At 34.3% G+C, this 13,284-nt stretch overlaps 1 protein-coding gene across 1 annotated transcript; it reads right to left on the reverse strand.

Annotated features, from left to right (window-relative positions):
- Window positions 1-479: 479 nt before the first annotated feature.
- LOC113333111 (transmembrane protein 184A-like) lies at window positions 480-5,843 on the reverse strand. The gene is made up of 7 exons (XM_026579605.1): window positions 5,323-5,843; window positions 5,064-5,219; window positions 2,734-2,807; window positions 2,133-2,282; window positions 1,757-2,042; window positions 1,297-1,533; window positions 480-1,210 (listed from the first exon to the last, which is right to left on the reverse strand). Exons 2-7 carry the CDS (start codon window positions 5,208-5,210, stop codon window positions 830-832), a joined length of 1,275 nt encoding a protein of 424 aa, XP_026435390.1. The 5' UTR covers window positions 5,211-5,219; window positions 5,323-5,843; the 3' UTR covers window positions 480-829.
- Between the last annotated feature and the right edge of the window lie 7,441 nt (window positions 5,844-13,284).

The following is a 13,284-nucleotide window of genomic DNA, read 5'->3' on the forward strand; positions in this document are numbered from 1 at the left end:
CAATAAAGAAACCAAAAATGAATTAGAAACCCACATGGTTTCTACATGAAGGTCAATTTTGTCTGATCCAAAAACAAGTTTAGGACTAAATCGTTCAAATAAGAACCGACTCGTTTGAGATTTGGTAAATTTGGATCAGAGAGTACCACCCTTAAGAGGGGTGGACTAGAGCGTCTAAAGCCCATTAAAAATGGGGCTAAATGTTAATTTTTACAACGCAGAACTCAGTTTCCGAAGCTAACTGGAAGAAATCTCAAAAATCCTTCAATTTCGATTTTCAATGAAAACGAACTTAACAGCTCAGAAAAAAAGAGAAGAAAGAGCGTGAAACTGAACCTTGCGGGTATCGCAAAGGCCACTCTCCTTATAACCTAAAAGTAACTGCCTAGACATATAAATTCAACAATTTGCTTAGAGGAAGGAGAGCAAGGAATTCTAAATTACCATATTTCTCAAGTAGGCATAGCAAACCATAAGAATTCCCATTGAACAAAAGCTAAATCGTATTAATGAATCACCCTAGATATGATTAACATGTGCAATTGTATATACTGTCCAGTCCTGTAAAACAATGTAAATCCCAGAATCCTGTGCCAATAAAGAAACCCAGAGAGATTACGACACACAATGCCTACATGTACAAGCCCGAAGCCAACTACAATTCCATTCAGTGACTGAACTGTTCTATTTTCCATTTCTTTAATAACTCCATCTTACAACGATTAACATGTGACTGCAAAGGCAAAGCGAGACTTAACATCAGCACGCAAAAATAGTGAACCAAGTGGCCCTGAACCCGTAAGGGTACTCAGTTTGTTCCTCTTATTAATCATCTAGCAGCATCACTGCTGTTTGCTGCAGCAACCTTGGTTGGGTAATCAGATAAGTCCATGTCGATAAGTGACATATCATAAGCCTGGGCAGAAGAAATTGTGGTATCCATTAAGAGGGATGATTTCATTGCCTCGTGACCTGTAGATGAATCCTGACCCGTAGTACCAATGGGATTCTGGGGACTGCTGGTTTCAGACGAGGACATGCTGGAGGATAGCTGTATATCATCAATCTTGTTCCCGAACATGTGTTTGTTTCTTCTGACAGCATCCATCTCCTGGCCAGTGGGCACAAAGGTCCGTGATCGATATTTCGTTGCACCCTCATCACCCTCGCTGTGGTTGTATAGTACATAGTCGTGATAAGTAGGGGCGAACTGCAACATATGCATAATCATCATCACCAAATTATAAAGGCAAATGGAAATATAATTTCATCTCTTAGGATGGGATTAACCAAAACCTGGTGAACTGTGTCGTGATAGAAGTCGTTGAATTTCAAAGCATGCGCAAGGCTTCCGGTGAAACCTTTACTGGCACCACTGACATTTGCCCCTGCATACTCTTTATATGGAAATGCGTAGAAATGGCCTACAGCAGCAATAAGCATCTCAACACATATTATTAAATTTTGGAATTCAGCAGCCACCTCTGCACTCTTTATTAGTCCAGACTTTGCAGCAAGAAACACCAAAACACCCTAAAAACCACAAAAGAAAACATTTTACTCTTCAGACAGAGTGCTACATTGCTTCTCCTTTGGAAAACAAGAATAATCACCAGCATGGCTTAAAAATTCTCTTATTTGTGCACACGCCTATACAATTACAGGCATTAAATGGGAATTTAATGTATCTTTAAAAGATTTAAAAGAAAAGCTCATTCAACCAATTTAAGACAAGAATAGGATTTAGAGTTTATACCTGCCAATATGTAAGAAAAACAACGGATTTAATCATAACGAACTTTGGGACAGGATTGAATGGTCGAAGCAGATCTCTACATGCTACATAGAACAAGAGCAAGGCAAAGAGCGCCGTTGAATATGATATAGTGTAGATGATGGTGACGTACAGATATGCTTGTTTGGCACTAAAATTTCCATCTTCATATTTTCCTTTGGCGTAGAGTATGAATGTAACTGCAACTAAGATTGGTTTTAGGATAACAAACTGCAAACAGCCTTGCTTGCACCTCCGAATGAAACGACTGCATAAGTTTCAAAGACTCAAAAAATCAATGACATGGTAAAGAAACATAACTACCAAATCTTATCTGTATAAGCAGGATCATACTCACCCATCCAAAGGTATAGGAGGAAAGCAACATGTCATCAGACAAAATGAAGGTTTCAGAAGGCGACCACTTAAACTCAACACAACAGCACCAGGTCCACCAACCCAAGCCAAGCACAATGACAAGAAATTATAGATGACCCATGCCTCATACCTGGAAAAGCCACAACATCAGTTACAGTGTATTCCCAGAAAAACTGCAAAATCTCATGAAGCTCACAATACATATGACGTAATAATTTTCTAAGGATAACAAATGTCAATGGAAGGGGATAAATACATTTAACACGAAAACTGTGAGCTTACATTTATTAACATATTAGCAGTGGTATCACAAGAGGCCTATCATGATAATAGACAGGTAATACTGAACAAACACACTTGTGGACACTCTAACCACTACGTAGAAAAAAATATACATGTTTCTAGGTTCTCTGTGAAGCAGAAATTGTTTAACTTAAGGTATAGTTTTATATTTTCTAAGGGAGACATACAGAGAGGAAATGAACAACAACAACAATAAGAAAGGAATCATTTGAATATGAGTAGTTTTATTATGTGCAAAGTAGCAAAAGGATGTCAACATTACAAAATAATTTACGTACACTTCTCTAATAGAATTGAAATAGATTGAGCTTCCATTTAACACCAGAGACAGAAAGGACATTAGAGCATGTACCTGCAAAGAGAAAAATAAAGAAACATAAGAAACAAGTTAAGAAAACATACTTGTGGTTGCTTTTACCATTTCATATGATATAACACCTTATCTGGCAAAGACATTGTAATAACCAATTCTAATCAACAAAGGATCTCAATCTGACAAAGTTTATTGCCAATTTGATATCAGCACTGTTTAGACTTGAGGCAGTCAGTTCATCCATATAAGTAGTTCCCATGACAGTTAGGCTACACTGCAAGGGGCTCATATGGGGGGTAAACTACAGCTTTACCTTTGGTGAGCCTCATCCTCACTATGTAGTATGTAGATCATCCTCACAAAAATCTGCCATTTCTAGAACTCCAACCATCCAACCTATTTATTGCAACTAATAGTAAAATGAGGGATTCGAACACACTCTGTCGTTTCCATTGTTAGATGGTGGAGTCATGAGATTTGGATTGTTTTTGATGAGGATGTTACATGACAAGAGCGTCATCCTCATCATAAACTAATATCCTCAAGCGGGACCACATGTCATTTTAAGGCTTTCACTTTATTGTGAACTATTTAGGAATTAGTAGCCAGAAGTGGAAGCGAGGTCGATAAACGGAATCGAGAATTGTAAAATCTCTCAATAGTTAGAATCGCGCGATGTGAGGGTTCTCAGTTTAATTAGAAGTACTTTGACTACTCATGTACCAAGTTTACCAGATTGGTAAGAAAGAAAGAGAGAATATTGATTGGATCTTCATAAAAAGAGAAAATAGACACAGTGGGACTAATTGGTAAAGAGAGTGTTCCCTACTTAATCTCAACCGTCATTGTCATACGACGGCTGAGATTGGATAGTAAAACCTGCGAAACCTTTCCCTCTAATAGCTGTTTTTTCTTCTTCTCTCCCATTCTTTCTAAACAAAGCTTCTTCTGATCTCTGTATAGGGGAAAATTGTTTTTAAACTGCTGTATAACTAAACCACTCCAATTAACAGATAAACTGAAAAGGCTAAAGGGTTCCCTAATCTCAAAAGCTAAAACGAACATATACAGATTTGGCGGTGAAAAAGATGATACCTCCACTGCTTATCATTTAAACATTAAGTTGTCAATAGTAAACTAAAACTTTGAATTTCAATGCAAAGTAGCAACAAGTTTTGAACTTTTACTGCTAGAGAAGGGATCAACATAAAATCAAACACCAGGAATGTGGGGCCAAAAAACTAGACTAACAAACTTTATAATCATGCTTGACTTGTCAATTCTCAGGAACCACATGTGCTTCTAACAGAATAAATGTCATTACTATGTATCACTCTGAAGAATATATACAGCATTCTGAGAGGACTTATCCCAAGGCAAGCCGGAAGGAGTTAGAAGCCAAAACCTTTATGCCACTTGCAAACTAAACCTCGAACACAAATAATACTGTTAACAATTGTTACAGTATATTACCCATAATGTAGACCTAACTCAGTTGAATCAAGTAACCGTATTAAAGTCCTGTATTTGTGCGTAAAAATAACAAATGAACTTATCTCCCAACATTATGATAAAAAAAAGTCAGCTATATTTACAAGAATTTGATTGCTTCTAATTGCATTCAGGTTTATTTTTCTAAACCTTCAATATGGCCACATGGAATTCTGTGATGGTTTTCTTACCATGTTGGCATGTTACTTAGCATACCTCTAATCTTTTGCCAGTAATGAGGCGTCACATAAGCCTTTTGAGCATTTCATTTCAAAAATACCATTTCCGAAATTCCCACCATGCATCATTCATCTGGTTTAATTCCAAATATCACATTCCTTACACCTTCCACCAAAAACACATTGTACCATGGCAGAAAAAAATTCCTTACTAGGTAGATCAACATTGGTCAATAAATTTTGGTATTGTGTTTCATACTTGCACGCAACTACCTATAACTTTACTCGGTTGCTTATTAACATCCATTGAATTAGGGTATTTGATATAGAAAGGTTTAACTTAAGCAAAGGGAGTACAGTTTGCTTGCTGCATCGAATCCCTAAACTAGCTCTAGAGGAACTGTTGGTTTTTAATAGGATATTGCCATATCCTATCAATTATCAAAGAGTAGTGTCATATCAACTAGATACTCTCTACGAAAAAGATAAGCACAGTGAAACTGATAACAAAACCTACTCAAAAATCAATAGCTGTTGTACCTAGTCTTAGTCTTAGAAAATAGTGTATGCCATTGTAAAACACACTACACATAAAGGAAATAGATAAAGTTAGGCATAAACTTACAGGAACCATAAAGATGATGCGAACAATGTAACGCTGATAAGTAGGTTCAGTGTAATTCAAGAGATGTCTATATATGTGAAACATTGCCAGAGCAATGGCTCCAACCATACATGGGAACGCTAGCAGAATGAAAAGCATTGGCGCCATTTTCTCTTCCTGCAATAAAATAACACAATTACTGATAATAAGAAAAATCAAAATTCAAACTAAATCAGTCGCATAAATATGGAGAAAGAGAGAGAGAGAGAGTGTGTGTTACCCCTTAAACCAAGAATGAATTCTACTAACAATCTAGTTCTTCCAATTATGTGATCAACCACCACTACCCATTGAAGAAAACCCTAACACAAGAACAGACCTTCAAGGTCCAAACTCCAAAGCCCTAATTTTCCCTCTTTCTTGTTGCAAAATCCCCTCAAAGGAGACTAGAAAGATGTCAAAACCCTAGAAATAGAACAGAGAATGAGATCAGGCTTTATCTATCACTGATTGGTAAGGAACTTGTGGGTATGAAATTTACGAGAAGAAGCGTATTCTGGAGAGAATTAGAAACCCTAGAACCTGGATTGAACAGATCCAGCGTTACGGAAGAATGAGGAAGAAGAAGAAAGGATAATTTAGTTCATAAAGTTACAATTTATTGAAGGGAACAAAAATGGAAGAGTTAGGCTGGCGGCTCCGATTCTCGCTGTATAATTAAGGAATTTCCATATCTTTATTTTTTCTAGAAGAGAGAAAGAAAAACGGGTGAGTTGGCAGTTTTCGCTTGTTGAGTTTGTTTTCCGATTATGAGCTTTTTCTAAATTGATGGTTAGTCTATTCTTTTAAACTAGGTGTGACGCCCGTGCAGATATTAGCGGAACAATAAGTATTGGTGAATAAAAATAGGTTTATGGTTCATGGTTAGATTTTTTTAAATATTTTGTTTTCCGTAAAATAAAAATAGATTTTTTTTTTTGCTGGTGAAGTATTTTTTTTACTTGAGATTTTTTTTTATCCGTGAAGTATTTTTCTGCTACTCAAGATATTTTTTCCTTTTACCCGTGCATATGTTTTTTTTAACTCAAGATATATGTCTTTTTCCAAAAGAATAAATTAATAAAAGGATAGAAAGATAAAAAAAAATTACATGATAAAAAAAAATTACCCGCAAAGTATTTTTTTTATTCAATATTTATTTTTCTTTTACCCGTGATTTTTGTTTTTTTTACTTAAAAATTATTTTCAGGTGGGGCCGGTAAGATTTTTTTACTTAAATGCTTTTATATTTAAAAAATTATTTATGGTGGGGGTCAGAAACTCTTATTTCCTATTGGTCTAAATTTTTCAAAAGATTTTATTGGTCTAAATATTCTCTGGTGCGGCCAGAAGCTCTAAAAAGAAAGCTCGATTCAGCTTTTAACCACATCAAAGGAAAATCACCTGAAATCACATTATTAATTATGAGCTTGTTATTTTTTTTCCTTTTCTTTTAAATTATTAAATAAATTCCTTTTGCTTAATAGGTAAACCTTAAGTTACAAGGAAATCAGCCGAGACATGATCGTAATCGTTTACATGACTGACTGGACAAATAAACATCAGAATTTGAAAAAACATACATCAAAGAATTACTCTACTCAATCAAATTAGAATTAGCTAATACAACTAAATTCAAACATTAGACAATTTTAAATGACATTGTTTGGAATGTTCTAAACAAATCCAAACTGAATAACAAAATTAAAAGCAGTGCTAAGACTATTAAATGATCTAACCATTTCTCAAGGACAATAACAAAGGAAAAAAAGTAACTAAGCTCGTCTAAATCTGTGTAACTAGCTGGAAATTTGTTTGAATAGGTAAAATTGACTTCGGAGTCTCGGAGTTGGAAGTGATCTGTGTTATTGTTGATGAAAATTTTGTTGTTGATATTGTTTGAATAGTGGTCATTCATGTTGTCGGTTTTGTTACCTTAGTTATTTGCCGCCATTGTCATGGAATCTTTTGTTGTTGTAGAAGTTCTTTTGGTAAAGAGTAGATCCACGGAGCACATCATAACAAATAACCAAGCAATAAGTCGAACTGGTCACAAATCAATCAAGTCCTCGAAGGAAAACCTAAATCTACGTGAATTACATATAACTGGCATGGAGAAGAAACAAAACTGAAAACAGGAACGAAACTAAAGCTAATAAATTACTAGAAAAAGAAGAAACTAAGGTCCATATTATATAGAGTTGTTCACTTCTCAGATCCGCTCCGTGGAATATATCTGAGCAGTGGAGGCGGTAGTTTTCGTTAAGATGAGGGAAAGCGGAAGGAACAGGTAGGGTCTTTTCTTACTGAGAGGATTTAAAATCAAATTTCCTACAGTCTTATTACATCATTATATATGGTACATTTGGTGGAAAATTTTAAAAAAGAAATTTCTAATACTAGGAAAATAAGTGAGATTATAATTTGTTGGCATGTTTGATTTCTTAAATTCTCCCAACTCGCGTTGTTACGGATTATTAATCCCAACCAACTCAGAGGCATCTTTATGTCGACCTACAACTCACACAATAGTATAGGTAATGCTAGTATGTATTGGAAAAGGATCTGGAAACCAAATTTTTGGTCCCTCAGGCCAAGCACTTATAACCGACCCAAGAGCAAAAAAAAAAAAAATACTTAAGAAAAACTAATCAATTTTGATGGAAACTTGGTTTCTTATAATAGTTTTTTTGGATCCACTAGCCTCAAAAACAAAAACATCTAAAGTGGTGAACCAAGATTTACTTTATGGAAACTCGAGTTGTCTAAAGTTCAATTTATTACGAAACTAAAGCTGAGTTATCGTCGTCAATTTTTTAGCTAGAAATCGATGCAGATGTTTTCCCTTCACTAGCCAAGTTATAGCTTTTGAATACATTGTAGCTGAGTGATGTGTCATAGTATTTGCCCCTGATTATAATGTAGTTAAAGCTAAGAGAAACTTCTAACCACAATGTTTTTTCTTAGGATTGTGCTTTTCTTATATATATATATATATCATATATGGCTAAATTACTAGAGAAAATATCTCTAAGTTTAACCTAAATATGGAAGTTCTTTGTCATCTCTGCAAGAATAATATTAGTCATAAGTCTGTAAATCATTTGTTTCAGGATTGTGAGGTTACTAGAACAATTTTTATTGGTGTTGACGGAGTTTTGATTACCTTTGTGTGCAAATTGGCTCATATTTTGGTTCTCTACTGAAGTTCGAAGTAGAATGAGAGATGATGATTTTTTTTTTTACTATTATCCGTTTTTTTATATGGCAATGCACAGAAACACAAGATGTGTTATGATTTTTGATAATTGCAGATTCATATTGTTGGGTAGCCTATAACATTAAAGTCATGTTCAATACTAGAAAATAAGCTTAATCGTATGATTTTGCAAACAACTTCTTATATTGACAATATCAGCAGTTGGTCTAGAACATAAGAACAATATTCGTAAATATAATTTTGATGTTGCTCATAATAAGAAAACCGCCACCTCTGGATTTGGTCTAATCTTTAGTTTTTTTGCAAGGCAATGCATGGATCTCAAATTAATTCAGCAAGAGCAATATATGCAGAACCGGTATAGGGTATGGTAGCTTTGGAGGCAGTGCAATGGGCAAGAAAAAATTCGTGAAAGTGGACATTTAGTAATTTAATTTTAAAGTGGTGAATGCACTCAATGTCAATCTTTCTACTGTAAAATGAACATCTAGTAATTTAATTTACAATAGTATCAAAGCTAATAGTTTTGAAAATTGGTTGGGTAAACATATTCCAAGAGAAACAAACGCTGTGAATGAGGCTCATCAATATCTTGAAAGAGTTATTGTAGCTATTCAGGTTGATGTAAGAAGGGATATCCCCTACCTTTATTTTGTTGTTATTCTGATGATTTGTTGGGATAGTCAAGGAGGTTTGCAAATTAACACTACTTCTACTCAAAGAGTAAGCAATGAATGTAAAGTTGAAAGAGATCTTTTTTGTATAGTGTTACAGAGGTCATGTTTTTTTGCTTGGTCTCGAACCTAAGTTACCTTCCAAAGATAACAATTATTTTTATTTATTTTTTCACAGTCCACCTTTTTATATTTCTTGGATTTACCCCTCCTTATATTAAGCCTTCTTTGATCTGGTTCCCAACCTAAAGAGGTTGTTATTTGAGTATCATAATTTTGGCCCCATCTTGTACCTTTCATCATGTAACCTCCTTCATGCACTATCTGATAGATTCTATTTTTGAACCTATTCATATTTGGTTCAATATTATCAAACAATCTATTATTCTTATGAAACCACAACCCTTTCATAACTACACAAGCAGTTGTCATCCAAATCCATTTAATTAAAGGGCTTTGATGATTGCAAGCTTTATTATAAATCTCTTCAAAAGAATTTGGTCTGCTGAAACCAAAATTTGAGCAAAGCCACCCCAAACTTCCACAATGAAATTACAGTGCCAAAGAAGATGTTGCATACTTTCTTGTTTTGATACACAAATATAACACCTAAAGACCATTTCAAATCCCTTATTCCTCGTTATGCAATCATCTACATATACTCCTTGATTTATTTTCCAAATGTTGCTTGAAATACTTGGGTGCGGAAAAGACTTCCATATGAATTTAGGCCATTGTAATATTGTTTCCCTTAAAATTCAGTTTTTCAATTGCAGTAGAAAACTGACCTTTTAGATCACCATTCCACACCATTTGACCTAGACCTCCACTGACATCAGACAATACTATATTGGAAAATATTGTTGAATCTCATTAGGAAAATCCCAATATCTGTCGTTTAAAAGATCTTTCACATTCATATGAATATTTATCTTAACAAAATTTGTTTGGCCAATGTTATTTATCAAAGGATCTTCTCCAACCCATATGTCAAACCATACATAAATTTTTGATTCATCCCATATACACCATCTTATATCATTCTTTAAAGAGTTCCAAGACCATTTCAAACCTGGTCATACTGAAGACATTTTCCAATTAATATTCCACTGCCCATTTTTATCTTTAAACTTAGCTAAGAAAAATAATGCCCATTCATGCTCAGAGTTTAGTATCTTCCACATTATCTTCATTAACAAAGATTTATTAATCATTTCTAGACTTCTAATACCAAGTCCCCCTTCATTGTAAGGAGTACATACTTTTCCCAAGATAAAGTTTAAATTTCCTCAATTCACTATCACCGTACCAAAGGAAGTTTCTTATTATCTTTTTACGAACTTCAATCATAAATGCAGGCCATATGTAAACTGAAATGTTATACAATGGAACACTACATAAAAGTAAAACTGATTTAACCAAAACTAGTCTATATTGAACTGAGAGTAGCTTACCTTTCCAAGCAGCTATCTTGCCTTGAATTATCTCTACCATCGGGCACACCATTGCTATTGTTACCATTCATAGAGAAAGAATTACACCAAGGTACATTTCAGGAAATTTAGAAAGATTCATATTTAACATCTCCACTATTTGTTATTTCCTGGTATCAGTTACACCATCCACAAAACATTTACTCTTTACCCTATTGATGACTTGTCCAGAACTTGACTAATATTCATCAAGTAATTAAAAAAATTTATTCAAGCTCCTCTTACATCCATTACAAAAGATGAATACATCATCTACAAAAAAACAAATGAGTTGGATGTACTATTTTCTTCATTACCATTGGAATCCTTGTTTCAACTAAATGAGACAAATTTCTGCTCAAAGCACCTTTCCGTTGGCACAAAAAGAATTAGAGATAATGGGTCACCTTGTCTCAATCCACTTCCAACTTAGAAAAAACTACAAGGTCCACCACTAACCATGACTGATATCTTGCTGATTTAAATAGAGTTAGCTAGCAACCAATCACACCAGGAAGAAGAGAATCCAAATTTAGTCAACACTTTAAACAAAAACTAACTGAATCATATGCTTGATAGATATCTAGTTTGAGTCCTACATTACCACATTTTATTTTATTTTTCATTTCATTCACCAATTCAGAATCCAAAAGAACTTACTCATGAATTCTTCTGCCTTAAATATAAGCTACTTGTTGTGGAGATATAAGCTTCACCATTAGACTGCTCATTCTTGTAGTAATTAGTTTTGTCTAAATTGGTTAGCATTTTTTGCACCTTGAACTTTTGGTAAGAGAACTAAGAAGCTAAAATTCAAACCTTTAAGAATAAATCTTCTCCTCCAACAAAATTGAATTATTGAAACCAAATCAGTTTGAATAATCTCCCAACAAGCTCTGTAAAACATACTTGAGAATCCATCATGCCCAGGAGAACTTTCTGTATCCATATCAAAAACAACCCTTTTGATATCTTCAGTTGCAGTCATAACATCCAACAAAGCTTGGTCTTCATCAGTTATAACGAATTGAATAATATCCACCAACTTGTCTATAATGTTAACATTCTAAACTTTAAATTTTTAGAAAAATGATCAACTAAAATATCAATAATCTGTGATTAATCAGAGACTATATTTCCATTATCATCTATAAGCTTACTAATTAAGTTTTTGAAATTTTTAATCTTCAAATTAGTATAAAAAAAAACTTGTATTTGCACCTCTTCCTTCACCCATCTAACTCTAGATTTTTGCCTGTATTTGCTCGCACTTCCCTACTAGCATGTGCATTTTGAGCTTCTATAAAAGTATCCATAATTGCTTCATCAAAAGGGTTATTATCAGACATCAACATTGCAGTTTTAACTCTCTCTTCAACTTCCTTAATTTTAACTTACATATTTCCAAGGACATTCCATTTCCACTCATTCAGCACTTGTTTCAATTTCTTCAACTTTTTCAAGAAAATAAAGCAGGATCCCCAACTACTTCATTGACCCAACAATCATACACAACTTGAAAGAAACTAGGATATGATAACCACATCTTCTGAAACTTTTTAGGCACAGTTTTGGGTCTGGGAATGCTTGCACAACCCCCTAACAAAGGTGCATGATCAAAAGAGACTTTCAAACCAACCTTGTAATCCCAATCACCATAAAGTTGTAACCATATTGTTGGTTAAAGACTACTCTATCAAGATTACATAAAATTCTACCACTTCCATGTTGAAATTTGACCATGGATATTTAAAGACAGTTTTAGGAGCTTGAAATAATCACATATATCCAAACAAGTTGTAGAATCCAGCACTGCTGAAAAGACGAGGGTACCCAAATATACCTCAATCTAAAACTTTTCCACCTATAAGTCTTTTCTCCGAAAGTGATTGTCTATGGACTGAGTCGAGACAATACAACTAATCGGTTCACACTTCGCGTGATCGTCTATGGATACGATATCGAGACAATACGACAACAAGATAACTTGTGTGATTGACTATGGATACAAGATCGATACAATACAACAACAAAGTATGTTTACTTGATAAATAGTTCGGACTTAACCAAACACAATAGGATTACTATCAAGTAAATAGGAATTAACGTTTGTGTATTTTACTTCTAATTATAATAAAAAACAATTATAATTGCGGAAATAGAAAAGTAAAAGACATAACAAGATTTTGTTAACGAGGAAACCGCAAATGTAGAAAAACCCCGGGACCTTGTCCAAAATTGAATACTCTCGGGATTAAGCCGCTATACAAAATTAAACCAACTTCGTATAGTTGAGACCAAGCAACTAAACCTATAGTTCACCTAGTTCCGTCTGTATCCCTGCGCCTCCAACTTGTTAATAAGTCACGCACTTGGAACAATTCTTTTAGTTCGTATTCCAAACAGTAAAGGAACAACAAATCTGTTCGGTAACAACTCTTTTCAATCAAGTGATATGAGTTCGACAAAAGGATCTTCCGTTTATCCCAATAAACTCCTTTGTCAGGTCCTTAGATCTATCTTATAAACAACTACCAAAGTAATTGTTAAGATTTTTCAATCAATACTTGAATCACAAAGAATTGTATTGATGCAGATCTACTCAACTAATCAATCCAATCTATCACAAAGATAAACCGATTATAGTTGGATCCTCTTTACCCGAAACAAGTAATGTGCACACCAAAGATTACGAACCCAAATCAGAAATCTTCGTCGTCTTCAAATCTTCTTAGATCTTCAATAAACACCAGCACACAATCAAATTGAATCTCTTGTGATCAATCACGCACAGAACGGAGTCTGTTAACAATGGATTATCACAAGACGTCTTTAGA

This window comes from Papaver somniferum, unplaced genomic scaffold, assembly GCF_003573695.1.
Source record: "Papaver somniferum cultivar HN1 unplaced genomic scaffold, ASM357369v1 unplaced-scaffold_132, whole genome shotgun sequence".
Taxonomy (NCBI): domain Eukaryota; kingdom Viridiplantae; phylum Streptophyta; class Magnoliopsida; order Ranunculales; family Papaveraceae; genus Papaver; species Papaver somniferum.

Bases quoted from the DNA above. Each gene is read 5' to 3' on its own strand.
- LOC113333111 (XM_026579605.1), bottom strand. From the start codon at position 5,210: ATGGCGCCAATGCTTTTCATTCTGCTAGCGTTCCCATGTATGGTTGGA. The intron at 2,808-5,063 runs GTAAGTTTATGC...TTCTCTTTGCAG, and splicing joins GCATCATCTTTATGGTTCCT to GTACATGCTCTAATGTCCTT. The intron at 2,043-2,132 runs GTGAGTATGATC...AAACTTATGCAG, and splicing joins CCTCCTATACCTTTGGATGG to TCGTTTCATTCGGAGGTGCA.